At 41.8% G+C, this 20,888-nt stretch overlaps 1 protein-coding gene across 1 annotated transcript in view; it reads left to right on the forward strand.

Annotated features, from left to right (window-relative positions):
- Nucleotides 1-20,888, forward strand: part of elmo1 (engulfment and cell motility 1 (ced-12 homolog, C. elegans)) — a 221,969-nt gene that overhangs the window by 94,657 nt on the left and 106,424 nt on the right. The window contains exons 12-15 of the mRNA XM_059945420.1: nucleotides 170-220; nucleotides 8,709-8,831; nucleotides 10,286-10,414; nucleotides 18,015-18,119. Of these exons, the coding sequence (XP_059801403.1) occupies nucleotides 170-220; nucleotides 8,709-8,831; nucleotides 10,286-10,414; nucleotides 18,015-18,119 (408 nt within the window). The remainder of the gene's footprint in view (nucleotides 1-169; nucleotides 221-8,708; nucleotides 8,832-10,285; nucleotides 10,415-18,014; nucleotides 18,120-20,888) is intronic.

Below are 20,888 nucleotides of genomic sequence, written 5' to 3' on the forward strand. Positions count from 1 at the left end.
ATGCTTAAATCCAAATCAATGAAATGTAATTAAAGTTGTATAATTTCTTGTGTGGTAACATGCTGATCCCATGATGTTGGCCTTCCAAGTGCATTGAGAACTTTTCTATACAGAATATTAATTTCTTGTTGGATTGTACTTAAATATTTTTTCTTTTTTTCCTACACAGGAAATAGCGAACATCTTGGCCCAGAAACAATTGCGTGCCATTATTTTGTCTGTAAGTTTGGGGGAAAAATATTAGTTAGAAATTACTGTTTGTTCTTTAATTTTAATTGCATAATTTATTGGAAATGTATTTTATTTAAATAGCATTTTTGACAGTGTAAGATGTCTTAAGGTACTTAACAGGAACAAAATTGGGTTTAAAATTGGCATTGAGCCAGAGCAGGTGAAAGGATGGTCAAGAGTTGAATTTAAAATGGTGAGTGAGGTAGAAGTAGAACTTTGGTGTTACTGTCAGTGCTGGAGGTAGCAGTCGGGGTGGGGAATATTGGGATGGAAATTTTATCCTTTGAGAAATAGATTCCAGATTCAAGTACATTTATGATCTAAGAATGTATAAATTATACATCTTGAGATTTGTCTGCTTACAGGCAGCCACAAAGCAAAAAACCCAATTAAAAAAAAGACTAACACCCAATGTGCAGAGAAAGAGGGGAAAAAAACACAAATCGTGCAAGTGGTGGAAGTGAGCACAGCTCTCCAACCAATTTGAGTCCAAACAGATCAAATTGAACAATTCTGCTGGCTCTTGAAAAATTATGAGAAAGAAACATAAAAGGCTTGTTTCTTTTTTAAATGGCCCACACGTTCCCCTGAAGCAGCAGAGTAGGCCAGGAAGGGAACACCAGAGAGAAGAGGCTGACAGCTGAATGGATGATGGTGGTGGAGCTGTGAAGATGGGGATGAGCAATAGGTATAACTGTTGAAGGAAGAACTTTAATAGACTACATTCTCTGTATTCAGGCCGTTGTTCATGTGGTTAACAATGGGCGGTGTGTTGAATGTTCCTCATAATGTTGCCTCAATCTTGTGTATGAGCAAATTAAAGGTGAGAGAAGGCCAGGAGGTTTGTACATTTGTACCATATTCATAATAGTCAGAGAGTTCCAAACCACACAACCAAATAATCTCCCAGGAAAGGCAAGAATTCCAGCATTTTAATGAGCAAAAGATATCTGGAAAATCTGTGACAAGTCAAAACTTGACCAAGGAACAGCATTGTATATGCGTTTCCTTGATTTAAATCTCTTGCCTCTACAATGTAAATGCTAGCATCTTACAAATAAGCACTCGGTGGAGGTTCCTGCCAACGTGTCAGATATGTGATGCTGACCAATAGATTTAAAATTGACAAGAAGAATTTCTAAACTGACTGCTATTTGAATTATGTTTACATTAAACGACTGTATATAAAAAACCTACTGGTTGAAGCCAGTTTGCATTCAAAGTGAATTCAGAGCTATTGTTTTGAATTATGTTCATCATTACTAACCCTCTTTGGATTAAGCTAGCAGAAACACATATTCAGCAAGATCTGGTAGGTTCTTGGGAGAATTCAAATAGAATGAAATGTTAAAATCACATTGAATGGATACAGATCTACTGGGAGCAGTACTAAAAACCAACTGTAGTTACTGCACGAAGAAAGCTGACAGACAAAGGGCATTACATTTACACAGAATGATTCTTAAATCATAGTGATCATTTGGAGAAGCTGTAATTTTCTTGTAATTCATTTTGATATAACCTCCCAGTACCATTCCACAGTGGCTAGTACATTGTGAAAGGAGAAAGCAATGGAGCAGTTTAGGAGGTGACCGGCAAAGCCGAGGGGTTTAATAGTGAAGCTGAGCCGGGGGGGGGGGGGGTGTGGGGGAATAAAAACTTAATAATGCACAAGAGGCTGGAATGATAACATGACTGATGATTAAATTTTCTCAGTACACCTATGTCTCCTGTATATGGCTGAATGTAAAAGCTATTTTTTATAGTGCTTCTATAAAGTGTGCTGGGGTATGACAGCACAATTATATGGAGTGTTTGTGTAGATATACAGTAATGTAACACATTCACATTCATGTTTTACACAATAAATTTTGTGAAACTTGCACCTCTGTCCTTGGCCACTCAGATGTAGAAGGATTCTTCATTGCAGTTTCTATACCAGTTTTCTTTGACCAGTCAGGGCTGTTAACCATGCACTGATCCCCTGAATCTGGAGAATCATTGGACAGTTCTTAAGTCTGGCCTCTAACCTTTGACCTGTTTGGCATGGGTGACCCTACCAAGCATCAAGACCTGACTCCAGCCAGCATAGCTCCCAGGGTCATTGAGGCGCACAAGCCTCTAACCCATGACAAGGTTGTGGTCTTCTTGGAGGATTCTTGTGGAAGTCCAGGACTAAGTCTGTAGAGTTCTACCATTTTTCACAGATAAAGTGTAACTGTTGGACTGGAATAATGAAAACAATTATAGAAGGACTTTTTAGAAATTCATATTATTGGAATAAAGTTCATATTGGAAACTCTTGAGAATAGAGGAATTTGAGGGGATTAAAAATTAAACAAAGGGAATATACTGTATAATGTGTTTCACAGTCTGCCTGCAGTACCTATTGTCACTGGAAACATTTTTCAGCCAATTTGATTCATGCTCATGTCATAACAAAATTGCTAAGAGTCGTGAATGTAGTAAAAGCTGTAAGACCGTGCAACTCTGTAGCAAGCAGTTTTGCTCAATATTCTCTGTGTCTCTAGTCAAACTGATGCAATACAGTTATTGCACCACAATTTACCTGACAATGTGGAAAATTTCAGGGCAAATCCAATGAGATAAATTACTGCATGATAAGGCCAAAAGACATTGGAGCAGAATTGGGCCATTAAGTACATCGAGTCTGCTCCGTCATTCTGTCATGGCTGATTCCGGGTCCCACTCAACCCCATACACCTGCCTTCTCGCCGCATCCTTTGATCCTCTGACTGATCAGAAAACGATCTATTTCTGCATTAAATATACCCACAGACTTGCCTCCACCACAGTCTGTGGCAAAACATTCACAGATTTACTACTCTCTAGCTAAAAAAAATCCTCCTTACCTTTCTTCTAAAGGGTTGCCCCTCAAACATCCTCTCCACACCCACCCGATCTAGTCCTTTCAACATTCGGTAGGTTTCAATGAGATCCCCACTCACTCTTCCTCAGCACGACCCACACCTCCACCTATCTTCGTATCATCTACAAACTTTGCCACAAAGCCATCGATTCCACTATCTAAAGAATTGAAAATACACGTGGACTAAGATGTTAACTGTCCTGTGCTATCATCAGTGGGTTCATCAGTTGATCTGCCACCTGTCTTCAGGAGTTTCGGCCCGCTTATGATCAAGTCTCCCTCGAGGTGGTGGGCCAGCAGTGCTAAAGCACCACTTCCCACTGGTGAGCTTAGCAACTTGGCATCGGCCTTTATCAGAGTTGTTGGTCGCTTCCACCTAACAGATAGTCTACTCTTCAGGTGTCTATGCAGCTGCTGAAGAGTTTACAACAGATGGATACACTGTCCGACTATCTGCCCCTCTGGACGTACTGGGTCCACACCCATGATGATCCTGCCTCTGCTGCCTCAGCTACAGCCCTGCTGGTTGACTTGATCTCTCTTCTAGTGAAGCCAAGGTCACGCAGCCACTTCTGGAAAGTGAGCGCAATAAAGCCACGGCAATCTACTTTGAATGGATAGCGTGAAACCTTCCACCCTCTGTCTCTGCCATCTGATCTTAATTCTGCATACTTGGTTAACTTGTGCTCATGGGCTTCATCAATGTTGTCTTCCCAGGGGACTGAGTTCACCAATAACCACTTCATTACTGGTGTCAGACCAGACGATTATATCTGGACGCAATTTGGTGAGAACTATTTGTTCTGGGACATTACCTTTCCCATCCAGGTCGGCCTTGACACACCAATCATTGGCTGAAGAAAGTATGCTTGATCGTGGGCCTGCGCTGTACACCCTTGACTTGGAGCCTTCTTTCACAAATGATATGCGATGTTCTGTGCAGCATGGGGCATGAGATAAGTTGTGCTGCAGTACTCTCTGCTCAACTGCTTCTGTTACAACTTTGAGAACATTGTTATGTCTCCGAGTGTACATGCCGCTGGAAAGATTGACCCTGCACGCACTCAAAATATGCTGAAGTGTTCCCTTCTCACCATAAGCAGCACACCTGTCTGTCTTATCTTCATACCAGGTGCTGAGGTTGGCAGGTGTTGGGAGCAGGTCATACACTGCTCTGTATAGAAAAGAAATGCGGAGCGGTTCCATCTGCCACAGGACATTCCAAGATAGATGTCATTGTTCAACACTTTCCCACCAGGTCCAATCCCTTTGTTTGGCCAGGCCAGCTGTTTTAGCTAATGTCATCTCCTCTTCCACCTCTCGTATTTCTTGCGTTACAAGCTCACGACGCTCCTTACCTGTAGAAGATGACCACCACTTGTGGGGTTGTCCATCCAAGTCCCTGGCGGCCTAGCTGGGTAGCCCCAACCGTCTCCTTGTGCTTCAATCTAGACTCTGCCTCATCGACTGCTGCCCGGGCTGACCACTTCCTGCCTGATCTCACATCCGGCTGGGTGTTCTTGATGACAGGGTCTTTTGAGTCTCGAAGCATCAAAAATGATCCTACCTTGGCTACCTTGACCTCTTCAACAAGGGATTGCACTGGGATGGTAAGCTTTGTCCAGCTACTGTGGATTGCAATATTAGTGAGGCTGCTCGGTACTCCAAGCCACTTCTTCACATACTTGTTGATCTTCCGTTCTATTGCCTCAACATGGGACATTGCCAGTTCATAGACAGTTAGTGGCCACATTATCCGTGGCATCAGTCCATACTGCAAGCACCACAACTTCAACTTGCCAGGCAAGCCACACTTGTCGACAGACATCAGACCTCTGCTGATCTGTTCTCCTGTCTCTTGAACCCTCTTGGTGTCTCTCAGCTCCTCTGTGTACCATCACCCGAGGCTCTTAACTGGTTGGTCCTGAATGGATGTAATCTCCTCTCCACAAAGGGTGAAATGAAAGTCAACTAGCTTTCCTCTCCTAAGAACAAGGCTCTTTGACTTCTTGGTCTTGAACTTCATTCTTCCCCAATCCATTAGCTCCTCGAGTCTAGATAGTACACTATCCACTGCCTCCGTGCTAGGACCCAAAAGGGTGAGATCGTCCGTGAACGCACGTATTGGTGGCAACTCCCCTCCGCCATCAAGTGCGACACCTGGTCCCACTGATTCTGCAGCCCTCACAATGACCTCCATGGCTAACACAAAAAGGATGGATGAAATCGCACATCCCCTTGGGATACCAATGTCCAAGCTCTGCCACCTAGTTGTAAACTGCTGAGTGGAAAACCTCATCCAGAAATCATTGTAGTACTGCATAACGAAGTTCCTCACCTTAGCAGGATTCCATAGGAATTCCATCGCAAACTCAATCAGGGCATGGGGAATGAAACTATACGCAGTTGCAAGATCAAGCCAAACTACAGCCAGATTTCTTCTTAACCTTTTCAACTCCTGGATGGTATACCATATCATACTAGTATGTTCAAGGCATTCCAAGGAGCCTGGTATTCCTGCCTTCTGCACGGATGTATTTACCAATCCATTCTTATCACAAATGAAGATATTCTTTCTGCGAGAATGCCAAACCAAACATAATCTTCCCCTCTACATTCAGGAGTGAAATTGGTCAGAACTGATTCAATGTAATAGAAATCTCTTCCTTCGGGATGTATACTCCTTCAGCCTCACTCCGTGACAAAGGAACAACACCTTGTCTCTACGCCACCTTTAACAATCTCCACAAGTATTTCCTCAGTTCTTCACACTTCTTGAACACCTTATACAGCACTCCATTAGGTCCTGGCATTGAACCTGACCTTGTCTTTTTGATGAACCGCTCGACTTCTGCCAATTTGGGTTCTGACAGATCGAACTCCACTCCTGGCTCGGTAGGCTTCACAAGCCCAGAAATGTCAGGCAAAGGAGCCTCTCGCTGTTCGTTAGAGTAAGTGCTTACCAGGTGATCCTCAGGTTCTTGTTGAGAAATGTTAAGCTGCCTGCTCTTACTTTGTTCAAACAATCTCTTTGTGAACTGGTAAGGGTTCTCAAAGAATGCCTTTCTTGCCTTCTCTCTCTTCTTTTTCTTTTTACGCTGTGACTCTGCATGACGGAGTGATGCTAACTTTATTCGAAACTGCTCTCGGAGATCAGCAAGCCCTGGCTTGTCACCCTCACTTGCTACCTTCCACCTCTGTCTCGACGATCTAAGCTCTCTCCTCAATCTACTAATCTCCTTCTGGTGCCTGAATGGTTGCTGTGTAGGCTTTGCTTTCTTCAACTCAACTAAACCAAACCAAACCTGTACTTCCCAACATTATAAATCATATTGCCCATCACTTCCAACTTTCTCTTTGATGTTCCCCTGGGAGTGTTCTCCAACATCATACTGATATCCTCATCAAACACATGCCAAGTCTTCTCATCTGCCATTACTGGCCACTTGACTTTTCTCTTCTTCTCTACCACCTCACCACCGCCATCATGCGAAGGATCTACCTGGGTAGTGTGGTCTGCAACCTGACCTGGGTTATCTCTTGTCTGACCTGGAGTATGATAACCCTCTCCAGAACGAATCGCTGTGGCTTGTGTATCAGTGGCTGAAAAGACCACATCTTGTGTGCTTGGTGAAGTAATTTCATCTTCGTCCACTGGGATGGAATCGCACTTCAACTTTGCTTAGTGGACTCGTAACCCTTTAATGCTGGAAAACCCTCTCCCACACCAACACATTGGACACTCAGAGCCTCTTATCCTAGCTCTTGGTCGTAGTCGTTCCTTGTAATTAACTGTATCCGTCCAGTTGGGTCCATCATTCTCCCTCCCTCTCGGAGGATCCCGAGGGTATGTTTCTCCATGTAAACTAGAAGCTTCAAGAAATGGGTGCTCTTCTGAACTGGTGCCCGGACTGCCAATCCCGACACCCCCGGTGCCAGTCTTTCCTGACTGACCGCTGTCTCTCCACGCTGCCACTGGACTACTCCCAGTTGTCTACCAGACTATTCCTGGTAGTCACTGGTGTCCAGAACAAAAGAATTGAAAAGTTGGCCCTTACCCATTGGTGTAGTGAAGGAAGATGTCAACAGTGTCATCAAGCAGTACTTCTGTCACCAGTAGCTTGCTCACTGACGCTATGTTAGGAATCCATTACACACCCTTAACTCTAACCGCCCTCACCGCCAAGGTGACAGAGGAGAGAATTCTAAAGGTGAGAGTGGCTTTCTTCGAGATTGAGTGCGTGATCGAAGAGTCAACAAGTAAAACTGAACTGATGGATATCATGCAAAACAGCCTAACTGGCCAGCTACATTGAGCATACAGAAGAAGATTGTTATGTTTACTGAGAGTCAACTATCTCATCTACATGATATTGTGCAGAATGCTCAAGGCAGTCTGTTGGGTACTGCCATCTTTAGGTTCTTCACCAATGTTGTTGTGATAGCACATTTCACCCTTTCATAAACATTCATCCCAAGTCTACCCACAAGCCTTTTTATTTATAATTCTACTGAGGTAGAGGATAGAATATTGAATATGCAAAGAAGCCTACTCCAGAAAATTAAAATTAACCAAATTCTAATCTTGCTTTCATGGAAGGTTTGAGCCTGAATTGTCTAATTTTATAGGCCATTTATTCAGTAACCGCTAGAGCTGAAAATCGCAAAATACTCATTGCTGCTCTCTTCTTTGGAAATATGAAAAACCTATTCATCTAATTAATATTCTTAGGGAATTAGCCTGTAAAATCATGAAACTTCAAGAGAATATAATTTTAATTTTCTAGTGCAGGTTTCTTCTTTAGTGTTTAACATTCTGTCCTTTTATTTGAAGAGATATTTAAAATGACTTAACATTTAAAAGGAGCTGGTCATTTGGGTAAGCATTCTTGTCATTTGTCTCTTAGGTCCCAATGATTGACAACTTTAGGAGAAATTCAAAAATAGAAATTTCTTTCTGGTGACTTAGTCTGGAGTTATTCCATGGGGCACATGAAAGAGTGAATTTCTGATGAAAGTAAATCAAAATATTCATTAATTATCATTAATTAATTTTATGGCTTCCAGTCACTTTAAAGCAACCTAAAGTTTACTGTGTTCTCTAATAGAGAAAGAGTGGGGTTTTATTCAGTGCCTGACAGAGTAACTCTTGGCTTCAGTGCATATATAGGGAAAGGTCTCTCAGGCTCCCTATTCCAGAGCGCTGCTTAGTGGTCTTTACCAGAAAGCTAGAGAGTTGCTTCTGGGTTCGATTTTGTTGCTCTCTGCATTTCAACAGTTTACCAGTACCCACCATCCGGTTCAAAACGGAAATGTCCACTTGGCTGAAGTACCAAAAGGCAAGTGGAGTGCACTGACCCATTACCACCCCACCCCCGTTCCCTCAGGTAAATGGGAAGGAAATGACTTTACAATGGAGAATATTAAAAACTTGATGGGACAACAAATATTGTTATCTACAAATCGTGCTTCACAAGGGTTTACATGCACTTTCCTACCTAAGCAGTCAGTAAGTGTGTAAATGAGAATGCACTGTGAACAGACTATTAACATTGTCCTGAAAAGTGTTTTTTTTTCTCTGCAACAGCATGTTATTCGTGGAAACCGAAGCATTCAGACTGAAATGGCTCACCAGCTGTATGTCCTCCAAGTGCTGACTTTTAATCTTTTGGAAGACCGAATGATGACAAAGATGGATCCGCAGGACCAAGTGAGTATTTTACTTTGGTTGGACTCTGCTTGGAGCACTATTGGCAATTCTGGTCACCACCGAAGAGGTTCACCAGGAAGTTGCCTGAATTGGAGAGTTTTAACTACAAGAAAAGTTTGGACAAACTTGGATTGATTTTTCAGGGGTGTTAGAAGCTGAATAGCAACCTGACACAAGTTTATAAAATTGTGAGAGGCATAGACAGTCAGTCTTTTTCCTGGGGTGTAAGTGTCAAATACTAGAGGGCAAGGGTTTAAAGTGAGAGGAAAAGTTTAAAAGAGATGCATTTTTTTAATAGTAAGTAGTAGGTTTCCCAGGGGAGAAAATAGAAGCAAATACAATAGCAGCACTTCAGAGGCTTTTAGTAGGTTTCAATAGGTACATTTGATGTTAGAAAAATGTATACAATATACATACTGAAATTCTTTTAGATATGTGATGAACAGAAAGGAGATAGAGCAGGAGTTCCAGCATTTTTTATGCCACAGACCAATACTAATAAGCAAAGGGTCCATGGACCTGGAACAGAGAGCTATGGATCTTGGTAGAGTGGGTTCGATAGATCGGCATTGTAGGTAGATTTGGCACCAACATGATGGGTCTTAAGGCCTGTTCCTGTTCTGTCTTTTAGTACAGTGATCTGAAACACGAGTTTATCCAGCTCTCTTTTTCATTCATTGTCAACCAATGCTTTATTTGGAGCTTTCTTCATCGCACCAGCTGCCAAGACCCCTGTTCTCCAGGCTGCTGCTCCGGGTTTGGAAGTCGTTTCGTTGCTGCAGTTTATGAATGCATTTAATTTTTTCTTGCTCATTTTCAGAACAGGTGCATTGTTGGCATGGGTGATGTTTATCGTTCATTTCCAGCTAGCAGAATGGCTGGGATTTGTCCGTTATCGATTACTAACAGGCTCTCTTTCTCTGGCTGAGAAATCTCAGCCAAAGAGAGCTTCAGCTTTCTCAAGTGGGCATCGTGCTATGACAATAGATTTTCTGAAGAACTTAAAACCAGGAATGGATCATTTGATTCCCTGAACCTTCGCTGTGCTTTGGGGAGATCGTGAAGGATCCCCTGTTCCACCGTAGCTCAGGCTGTCTAAGGGCAGCTAACCTGCGTAACTTTAGGCAGTGCTTAAAGCTGATGTCCAAATGAGAACACCGTCACTTCTAACATAAAACACAATTTAGTTTGCTGAGCAAATCATTTTAAGTGGCTAATAGACAATAATTTGAATGCATCAGGGGTAGTGAAATCAGCTTTTGCTATACTGTTTTGGCCTTGGTCTTCTGATACATTAAAAGAACTAATTTGCAGCATTTGGACAGGACAGTGAAGATAATCTCATAGGAGTTAGATTGTGAAGAAATGCCTTTTGATGAATTGCACAGCTGATCTCACACCCATTACCTTCATCCTGCTCTATTTAATTGTTTCCTTCCTGCTTTGCTTTTCAGGCCCAAAGAGACATCATTTTTGAGCTACGTAGGATTGCATTCGATGCAGAACTGGAACCAAGCAACAGTGGCAGCATTGAGAAACGAAAATCTATGTACACCAGAGATTATAAAAAACTGGGTTTCATTGTAAGTTCACTCAATCACCAAGGAAGCACTGTAAGAGGGAAGTACAGAAGGTTGTTTTAAGAGTTCTTTCCTTCTCAGAATCCTCACTTTTCTAACTCTCACTGTATTGATCAGGATCCTCTCTGAATTGAAACAAGAATAGGGAGCAATTCCTTATGTTCAAAGGCGGGATGATTATGCTGCAAAGCCAGATAATTAATTATATTTATTTATATTCCAAATTCATTTCCCAGTTGTGTTTAGCACAAAATCATTTCCTGTCTTTGTGTCAAGTTGATACTTGTATCATCCATCATGTTAGAACCAGGAAGGTGTTTGTCTTCAAATTAGGGTTGAAGACCAAGCTTTTTGCCCAAGATTGACGTAGTTGGATCACATCTACAAATAGGCAATCATTATTTATGCAGAGCAGAAAGGACCGCATCTTCTGAAATGATTCATTACATCTGTGGTGCTGGATGAAATCGTTGGCTTTTGGCATGGCAGGAATTCACAACAAAGCAAATTAAATTTAAAATAGTTTTACTCAAGTAATAACAATATTCCTGCTTTGTGTCTCCTTGAACTTTTGAATTCTAGGCAATTATCTTTGAATCACAAATTAATTCAGAATCATTTCCATGAATAAATTAGTCTTACTTATCTATAATTATAAGTTGCTTTTTTTCCCTACAGTGTAAAATATTTCTGTTCTGTTGTGGTTTTAAGAACCTATTTTCTGTATTGACAGCTAAATCTTTCTTAATTGTGTTTCATTATTTCCATCAGTTTGCTGATTATTTTAACTACTTTGCATATGTTTTAAATAATCTATAATAAATTACCAGCAACTTCAATTTCAGTATTAAACAATGTTGTTAGTTTTTCATGGTCTGTGACTATATTAACAGATCAAAGCATGTTGGTAATTAATGGATGCAACAGCTATTCTGAGTGAGTTTGTATTAGTAGGAAATTAATTTCTGTGTTAGGTAACTCGAACTCCTGAATTCTGAACAGTCACCACAATTTACATAATGACCATAGCCTCTGGGCTTTATTTCTCAGTAACCACCTTGAGGCAGAAACAAGCAGTGCTTATAGTCACACTGCTCATAACTGCCTGTTTCTTTTTGCACAAAGCTCGTTTGATGGATGGTGTTGCTTCTGTTTCTTCAATCATTCCTGGATTTATTTTGTTTTAAATCCACCTGTTCAAATGTGTGATTGACGAAATACACCTGCAAAGTTGCTATTGTCACTACTCCTGGTGGTAGGAATGGGAAACCAGTTTGTCTTTTTTCTTTTCCCGCCTTTTATTTTCTTGGCAGTGAGGGCTCTTGGCAGGACGCAGTTTCAGAGAGCACCTCTAATGTTTCTCTCAGCAATGATTGCCTTGACTTTGTGACGGTCTCAAGCATCTTTGGATTCATGTATTGAGGCTAAGAAAGGATATTACAAAAAAGGAGATATTCTAAACAGGTTTTTCTCATGTAAAACAGCAAAAATGCAACTTCCTTCTTTCTGTAACTACTTTTTGAGTCATTAACCTACAGAGAGGCTATGAGGTGTGTGGAATAAAGTAATCAATCATTACAGTAAGAAATAAGTCGGCAACAACTATGAGGATTGACTTGAGTTTGCGAGGTCATATGTATTGCTCTCGGAGATAAAAAAAAAGCACTAGCTAATATACATCGTATTGTGTGTTTTTGGATTCTAAACATGGACTTACATTAACCCTGATTAATTTGGTGCAGTTTCATTCTTGTGACTAACTTCTTGCATCCATCATAAGCCTGAGTTTAGTTCAATACTGAATGTCACGCATTTATTTCCCCTAGCCTATAGTGCCTGTCAGATCTAATCCTCCTCTGTGTAATCTTCATGCACTATATTATTAATCTTGAATTCCTCAGCAGTTTCCAGGGGGGAGAAAAAGTTAAAATAAATCATCTCTGTCTGAAGTTGCAGCTTAGTTTAGAATGTAAGCTCTGAGCTCCAATTAGACACTTCCAATGTTAGGAGTGTTACCATTAAATCATATTTGAAGCATATGCTCAGATTCTTGGCTGGCTTTTGATATGAGCTAATGAAGGGGAAGTGTTGGCTGTAAAATGATTTCAAGAGTGACTTACATATCTTTAAATTCTGTGACTTGATCTTTAAAAATTGTGAACAAAGAACCTTGACCCCTCTGTGCAGCTCTGTAAAAGCTTTTGGAGTTAATATTTGAAATTGCATGCTTGACCTTTTCCCTTGGAATGAACAAGAAATTGAAGTATGTATTTGACATTTCAAATTTTTGTTGTTGACATTTTACTGTTTTCAGTAAGAGCGGATGAAAATTGAATCGTTAAAGCTTTCAGAATTAAGCTGGTAATATGACAGGAGCGAGGAAAGAGCCTCAAAACAAACAGATTTGTAAAATAATTTCCAACTTTTAATAGTTGTTACAACTTTTGATTTACTACTTGTTTTTGTCACTTCTATTTCTGCTAATGCATGCTTTTTTTGTGATGGTTTTTAAATAATTCAGAGACTTAGGGCACTTCTGTATGATTAAGAGTCTCATTGGGCTCGGATTTGCTGCCAAAATAACTGTGAACCTAATGGTTCTCTCCATTATTGATAAGTAAATGGCACCACATCGTCAGATAAGAGACAAGCATGCAGTTAAGCCAAACTCTGAAATTCTGGTTAATTTATGGCTGCCTGTAATTAGCTTGGCAAAATGACATCTTGTGATTGAAGTGCATTGAATCATGTGTGGTGAAATAGCATTTGCATTGTTAAACCCAAACTAAACTTGGGACAGCAAGTTAGAGTAATATAGTTAAACTAAAATTACAGTTTGAATGCCCTTTTAATTACTGCCTCTTTGGATCAGGATAGGGTAAGGGTGAAAATCATTTTTGTACTCTAGGTATCAGGTTTAAATAGCTAGTTATTGTAAAGAAAAATTGTATAAAGTACCCCATGCCAGGCTTATTGAGAAAGTAAGGAGGCATGGGATCCAAGGGGACATTGCTTTGTGGATCCAGAACTGGCTTGCCCACAGAAGGCAAGGAGTGGTTGTAGACGGGTCATATTCTGCATGGAGGTCGGTGACCAGTGGAGTGCCTCAGGGATCTGTTCTGGGACCCTTCCTGATTTTTATAAATGATCTGGATAAGGAAGTGGAAGGATGGGTTAGTAAGTTTGCTGATGACACAAAGGTTGGAGGTGGTGTGGATTGTGTGGAGGGCTGTCAGAGGTTACAGCAAGACATTGATAAGATGCAAAACTGGGCTGAGAAATGGCAGATGGAGTTCAACCCAGATGAGTGTGAAGTGGTTCATTTTGGTAGGTCAAATATGATGGCAGAATATAGTATTAATGGTAAGACTCTTGGCAGTATGGAGGATCAGAGGGATCTTGGGGTCCGAGTCCATTGGACGCTCAAAGCAGCTACGCAGATTGACTCTGTGGTTAAGAAGGCATACAGTGTACTGGCCTTCATCAATCGTGAAATTCAACTTAGGAGCTGAGAGGTAATGCTGCAGCTATATAGGACCCTGGTCAGACCCCACTTGGAGTACTATGCTCAGTTCTAGTCATCTTACTACAGGAAGGATGTGGAAACCATAGAAAGGGTGCAGAGGAGATTTAGACAATAGACAATAGGTGCAGAAGTAGACCATTCGGCCCCTCGAGTCTGCACCGCCATTCTGAGATCATGGCTGATCATTCACTATCAATACCCAGTCCCTGCCTTGTCCCCATATCCCTTGATTCCCCCATCCATCAGATATCTATCCAGCTCCTTCTTGAAAGCATCCAGAGAATTGGCCTCCACCATCTTCCGAGGCAGTGCGTTCCACACCTCCACAACTCTCTGGGAGAAGAAGTTCTTCCTCAACTCTGTTTTAAATAACTGACCTCTTATTCTCAATCCATGCCCTCTGGTACTGGACTCTCCCAACATCTGGAACATATTTCCTGCCTCAATCCTATCAAATCTTTTAATTATCTTAAACGTTTCAATCAGATCCCCTCTCAATCTCCTCAATTCCAGTGTGTACAAGCCCAATCTCTCCAATCTCTCTGCGTAAGACAGCCCTGCCATCCCAGGAATCAACCTAGTGAATCTATGCTGCACTTCCTCAATTGCCAGAATGTCCTTCCTCAAATCTGGAGACCAAAACTGTACACAATATTCCAGGTGTGGTCTCACCAGGGCCCTGTACAAATGCAAAAGGACATCCTTGCTCTTGTACTCAATTCCCCTTGTAATAAAGGCCAACATTCCATTTACCCTCTTCACTGCCTGTTGCACTTGCTCATTCACCTTCATTGACTGATGAACTAGGACTCCTAGGTCTCTTTGCATTTCTCCCTTACCTAACTCTACACCGTTTAGCCAATACTCTGCCCTCTTGTTCCTGCTTCCAAAGTGGATAACTTCACATTTATTCACATTGAATGACATCTGCCAAGGATGTTACAAGGATGTTTACAAGGATGTTGCCTGGATTGGGCAGCATGCCTTATGAGATTAGGTTGAGTGAACTTGGCCTTTTCTCCTTGGAGCGAAGGAGGATGAGAGGTGACCTGATAGAGGTGTATAAGATGATGAGAGGCATTGATCGTGTGGATAGTCAGAGGTTTTTTTCCCCAGAGCTGAAATGGCTAGCACGAGAGGTCGCAGTTTTAAGGTGCTTGGAAGTAGGTACAGAGGAGATGTCAGGGGTAAGTTTTTTACTCAGAGAGTGGTGAGTGTGTGGAATGGGCTGTCAGCGACAGAGGCAGATATAGTAGGGTCTTTTAAGAGACTCCTGGATAGGTACATGGAGCTTAGAAAAATAGAGGGCTATGGGTAAACCTAGTAATTTCTGAAGTAGGGACATGTTCAGCACAACTTTGTTCCTGAGGGCCAGAGGGCCTGTATTGTGCTGTAGGTTTTCTATATTTGTGTTTTCTTTTGTATTTCACTTTTCTGTCATTTTTTTCTGCTCCCATTTATGTTTTATTTTTCTCCCTTTCCTCTTACCATACCTGGATTCAAAGGTCTTCTCAAAATGTTAATTTTTCTTTCCTCATCAAGGTCAAAAATGATAAATTTGCCAAACTGTGTCTAGCCTTTTCCTCATAATCTGGTTTCTTTGCTCACCTACGGCACTGAATAATAATCTCTTGAGTGAGGTGGCCGTTGGTTTGGAGTCCAGTCCACCTTCAACAGTGCTATCTTTAGAATAAGTGCAGGGGAGTTCTCCATAGTTTTTGGTCAGTACTTATCCCCCTCACTCTCTCTTTCATTTTTCTCCTTCTCTCCTTTCTTATCCCCAGGGTTAGGGGAGTCCAATGCTATAGGGCATAGACAGGTGGTGGGAAACATCTAAAAGGGACTTGGAGAGCCAATATTTTCACGCAGGGATTGGTGAGTATGTGGAATGAGCTGCTGGAAGAAGTGGTTGAACCAAGTAGAATATATTTTTAAGAAGCATTTGGATAGTTACGTGGAAGGGTTGGGCCAAACGCAGGAAATGGGGGCTAGCTGCATGGGCACTGTGGCTGGCACAGAGAGGAGCCAGATGGTTTGTATACAAGCTCTATTGCCCTGAGACCCCGAGTCAACCCTCATGATCAAAATAGACCACGTGGACATTTCTACCTAGTTTTTGGGGCATTTGCTGCATACAAATTGGCGGTCTCATTTTCCATCTGACTAACTGCATATCAAAAGTACTTCAACTCCTGCCTCAGAGGGGACCAGGATCCACTCCAATTTGCCACACCAGGGCAACAGCAGATGTGATTTCTCCAGCTCTTTACTCCGCTCTGGGGCTCTCTGGGCATCAGGAACTTGGTCATCAGTGTGCTGTTCATTATCGACAAGCTTCAAGACCTGGGCTTCTGTACCTCCATCTGCAGCTGGATGCTTGAATTTCTCATTAACAATCAGTGAGAATTAATAACAACATCTCCTTGCTGACCATCATCACAGGAGCACCACAAGGCTGCATCCTTAGCCCTTTATGTGTGTGTATACAGACACACACACCCCTGTGTGGCCAAGCACAGCATGCAATGCCAGCTTCAAACTCACTGATGGATGAAGCAGGGATTGTGCTGAGTCAGCTTGTCAGTGTGGGGTAAGTCGTGGTTGAGTGACTCCTTTTGCCCAATGTCGACAAATCTAAGGAGCTGATTGTTGACTTTAAGAAGGTAAATGTGGGCCAGTTACAAATTAGTTTCTATCTAGAATCATGTGAATCCTACCATGGGTTTTCCATTGACCCCACCAGGAATTCTGGCCCTTGACAGCATGCTCTGCTTTGCCAAGCATCACCAGGATGTGTGGAGTCAGCAGATCTAGGTTCCTCGGCATTGACTTGTTGGATGACCTGTCCTGGACCCACCACAAAGACGCGTACCAGCATCTTTTCTTTCTTAGGAGATGGAGACTTGTCATCGAGCACTCTTAAGTTTTATAGATGTACCGTTGACTGGTTGCGTGATGGTCTGGTTTGGCAATTTGAAGGCGCAGGCACGTAAGAAGCCGCAAAGAGCTGTGCACTCTGCCAAATACATCACAGACATACCCCTCCCCACGTCCGCAGGAGGCGCTGACTCGTCGAGTAAGAGAGAACAGAAGCCTGAAGTCTCCAGCATGTTACAGAACATTCATTTGATCACTCAGTTCTTGAATCAACCTACAATCACTACATTTGAGAACACTATGACCACTTCACACTAAAACTGATTTTGCTTTTTTTTTGTTCTAGGCATGTTTTCTTGTAAAAAAAAAATTGAGTATGATTTATGTTAATTGTTTTTCCTGTGAATGTTTCTTATTTAATGCTATGTGCCTATGATGCTGTAAGCTTATTCATTACACCTGTGGCATACATGTATTTGTGCATAAAACAATAAACTTGACATTTGATATTTACTTCTCTGTGTAAGAGTCATTTTGGGATGTTTTTAAAATCATGGCCTTTCAGTTTTCTGACTTCTTCCTGACAGATATCCAGAAGGAGTCCAAGTTACGGTTTCCTCAATGGAGATTGGGCTTTTGCAATGCAGAGTACCATGTTAAAAAGAGTAATTATTATGAGCTTCTAGCTGCTGTCATTTCAGCTCTTCATCGCTCTAAACCTACAGTCTGTGGCTTCTTGTGCTATTACAGTGAGGCCCAATGCAACCTTATCTTCCACTTGAACAGCCCTCTGGTCCAAAAATGCTGATGCCACCAAATGTGGGTAGCTCTTGGTGACCAGAAGGAGATCAAAGGTCCAGAAGCCATTTTTAGATAAGAAGACCACTTCAATTTTGAATGATAATAATTCCCGGCCAGTCTCCGGGCTCACTTGAAGGAGATTCAATGCCAATCATCAAAGTGAATTCAATGTTTAGAACTGGCGAGAGATTATTGAACAGCTGTGGGGAAAAGACAAATGAGTAGGATTGGTTACTCTTCCAGAGTCAGTGGAGCAAGGAATCTCCTTCTGTACTTCCGTGATTTCAGAGTAAATACAATCTGCCTGACCAATGTGATTGCTGTTAATTAAAACAGTGAAAATCTGCTTGTTTCTGAAGTTGCTGCTTGCTGTGTAAACTTCCCTTTTCCTTTCTCTAGAATCATGTGAATCCCGCCATGGATTTTACAGAGACCCCGCCAGGAATGCTGGCCCTTGACAACATGCTGTACTTTGCCAAGCATCATCAGGATGCCTACATTAGGGTAAGGCCTGTCATTTAATCTCTTTCGTTGTCAATGCCAGAGTTGTGGATGGTTTTACAACCGAGTGATAATGTCTGAACACTCTTGCAATGCAACGCGGGGAGTCGGAGAGTCGCAGCTTCATTATTCAGAGCTGTCTTTAAAATCCAATTGTACAGAAAATCCTGGGAAATCTCAGCAGGTCAGTCAGCATCCACAGAAAGAAAAAACAGAATGAAGATAAAACACCAGTGTCAGCAATTTCTGTAGACCAAGGTTTTCCGACCCAAAATATCAAGTCTGTTTCTCTTTTTGTTGGTGGTGCCTGGCCTGACCTGCATTTTTCAGCATTTTCTGTCTTCATTTCTGATTCCCAGAGTCAACAGTTCTTGGGTTTCTGTTCCCATTTCCAATTTGGGGCACTCACCTCAGGAATAATTTATTGACCGTGAAGTGATTTCCAGAATAATGGCTTGTATTCCTGTCCATAAAAGCTGTTTTATGATCAGTTTGAAGCATTTCCATGAAAAAAAAAGGATTAAATTGAGTTGATGGAGATAAACTATCCCGACTGCAAGAGAAATCCACGTCGAGGGTCTCTAATCTTAAAATTAGGGCCAGGCCACCAAATGCTGGAAATTGGGAAGCATTTTTCCCCACAGGATCATCTCTGAAGGCCGAGGTTGATATTTGTTGTGTAAAGTTATTAAGCTTGGTGGGTGAATTAAATTCTGATGTAGATAAGTCATGATCTAATTAAGCTGGCTGCAGGGCCTGTATGACCTATTCCTGTTTCTGTTCACACCACAGGCTACATGCTCAGAAGTATGGTATTTGCATAATTTATTCAGTTATCAAAGCTAGTCATTGCTACATCAAGTCACTTAAGTCAGGGTCGTGATTGTAGTTGATGGAGTGACATAGAATTTTATAGCATGGTGACTGGGTATTCAATGCCACAGATTTACACCAGTGTTACTTTCTGTCAGGCAAATACCTAACCCTTTGTTTTCATTCTGCCCCTTTCTCCCTTCTGGAATCTTCATAGATGAGTGTGTGGAGAGGAGCTCCATCTCCTCTCAGCTTGCTGGGTGAAGCTTCTGTCAGGCTTTTTTGTAGCCATTGTATATTTATGACCGTTACCTTTTAGCTTCGCCCACAAGTAGACGAGTCTCTATCAAGCAGCTTCATAATTTGACAAGAATCTTTTGGGCCACCTCCTCCGTGCATTAATTTATGAGTGTTTCTGTGCAAGTGACTCACAGCATTAGCATAAAATGTATTTTGTGTCCATTAGTCTGCCCTTGGCAGCAGTAACAGCTGGGGCCATGTGCCAAATCTGAAAGATCAATCCAATTTTAGGCTTTATAATAACTTCCAAATAAAAGCCAGGAGTTTGATGGCTAAGCTAATTCTGTGACATTTGATGCATAGATAGATGAAGTAGTCTAATTTTTTATAAATTTTATTTCCTGCAAGAGAATACGGGGGAGGGGGAGGGGGAAAACTCCAGTCACATCCTAACTGACCATTTGGAAATCCCAGTAGTTCACCGAGAGATGTTTGCAACTTCCACTCAACCAGTCCCCAGTTCCTCCGCTCTTCTACTCACCGTGTCCTCGGTTTCCTCTTTTCCTTCCCTCTCACCAGGTCCGTCATGCCTGTGTTCCCTGAGCACTTGTAGTGGGGTCAATTCCTGCAGTTTCTGAGCGCTCATCAGGCAGCCTGTGATTATTTTTATTTATCGAGATATTGTGCGGAATAGGCTCTTCCACCCCTTTGAGCTGTGCGAGCCAACAATTTAATCCTAGTTTAATCCCAGGACAATTTACAATGACCAATTAACCTACCAACCAGTACACATTTGGACTGGGGGAAGAAACCCACAGGGTGAACATACAAACTCCATACAGGCAGCGGCGGGAATTGAACCCGGGTCACGGGTACTGTAAAGCGTTGTGCTAACCACGACACTGCCCCGCTTGAGGTCAGACAACTTTACTGCTGCCCATAACAAGTTTACTTGATTAGGCCTGAAATTTTCTGGCCATGGAGATTACGTGAGAGTTCCCTCGGTATCTTCCCTCTTGCAGTGGGAGCACCATCCCAAAGTAAGACTTCCAGCCTTCACAGAGTAGACCCTAGCAGCCTCACAGGCAAGCATGACTGCACTAAGATTATAATCCTCAAGTTTATCCAGGGAAACCCACATTTTTGTAAGTGCCGCACATGTATCTTAAGGAAAATATTTGCATATTAAATACTCCGCTGATTCTGCCTGTGGGTATCAGATGGCATTGGCAAGACAGAACTTTATTACTTTCGACTTGAATTTTTATTCCTGTTATGCTATTGCAATTCTACTGCTTGGCCCCTGGAGTTTCAAGAGTTTAATATTGGAAGGAAATAAAAAATGGAAAACGGACTGCTGTTCAGTTTTTGTTAATATAAAGATGTCTCTGTTCAGTTTGCTCTTGTGGATATGTGAGAACATATAGCTCGCAACACAACTTAGAAGGGTTATTGATTATCCAAGCAAGAAGATAGATTCAAAGTGAGACCTAATATAAATCGGTGAAAAGAGGACATTCTGTAGGATTTATCATGCTTGTAGTTTTCCTGAGGAATATGTTTTATTACATGTTTGTTCCTTATGTAGTTTTTGCCACAGCATCTTATGTTTCTTGCAAATGAGTAAGATTGAGCCATTGGCAGATAATTCCATTTATCAAAATAGAGTGAAGCCAGTCCCGAAAGAGATTCCTGTCTCCACTTCAAATTGGGAGGTGG

The sequence above is a fragment of the Hypanus sabinus genome, chromosome 20 (assembly GCF_030144855.1).
Source record: "Hypanus sabinus isolate sHypSab1 chromosome 20, sHypSab1.hap1, whole genome shotgun sequence".
Lineage (NCBI taxonomy): Eukaryota > Metazoa > Chordata > Chondrichthyes > Myliobatiformes > Dasyatidae > Hypanus > Hypanus sabinus.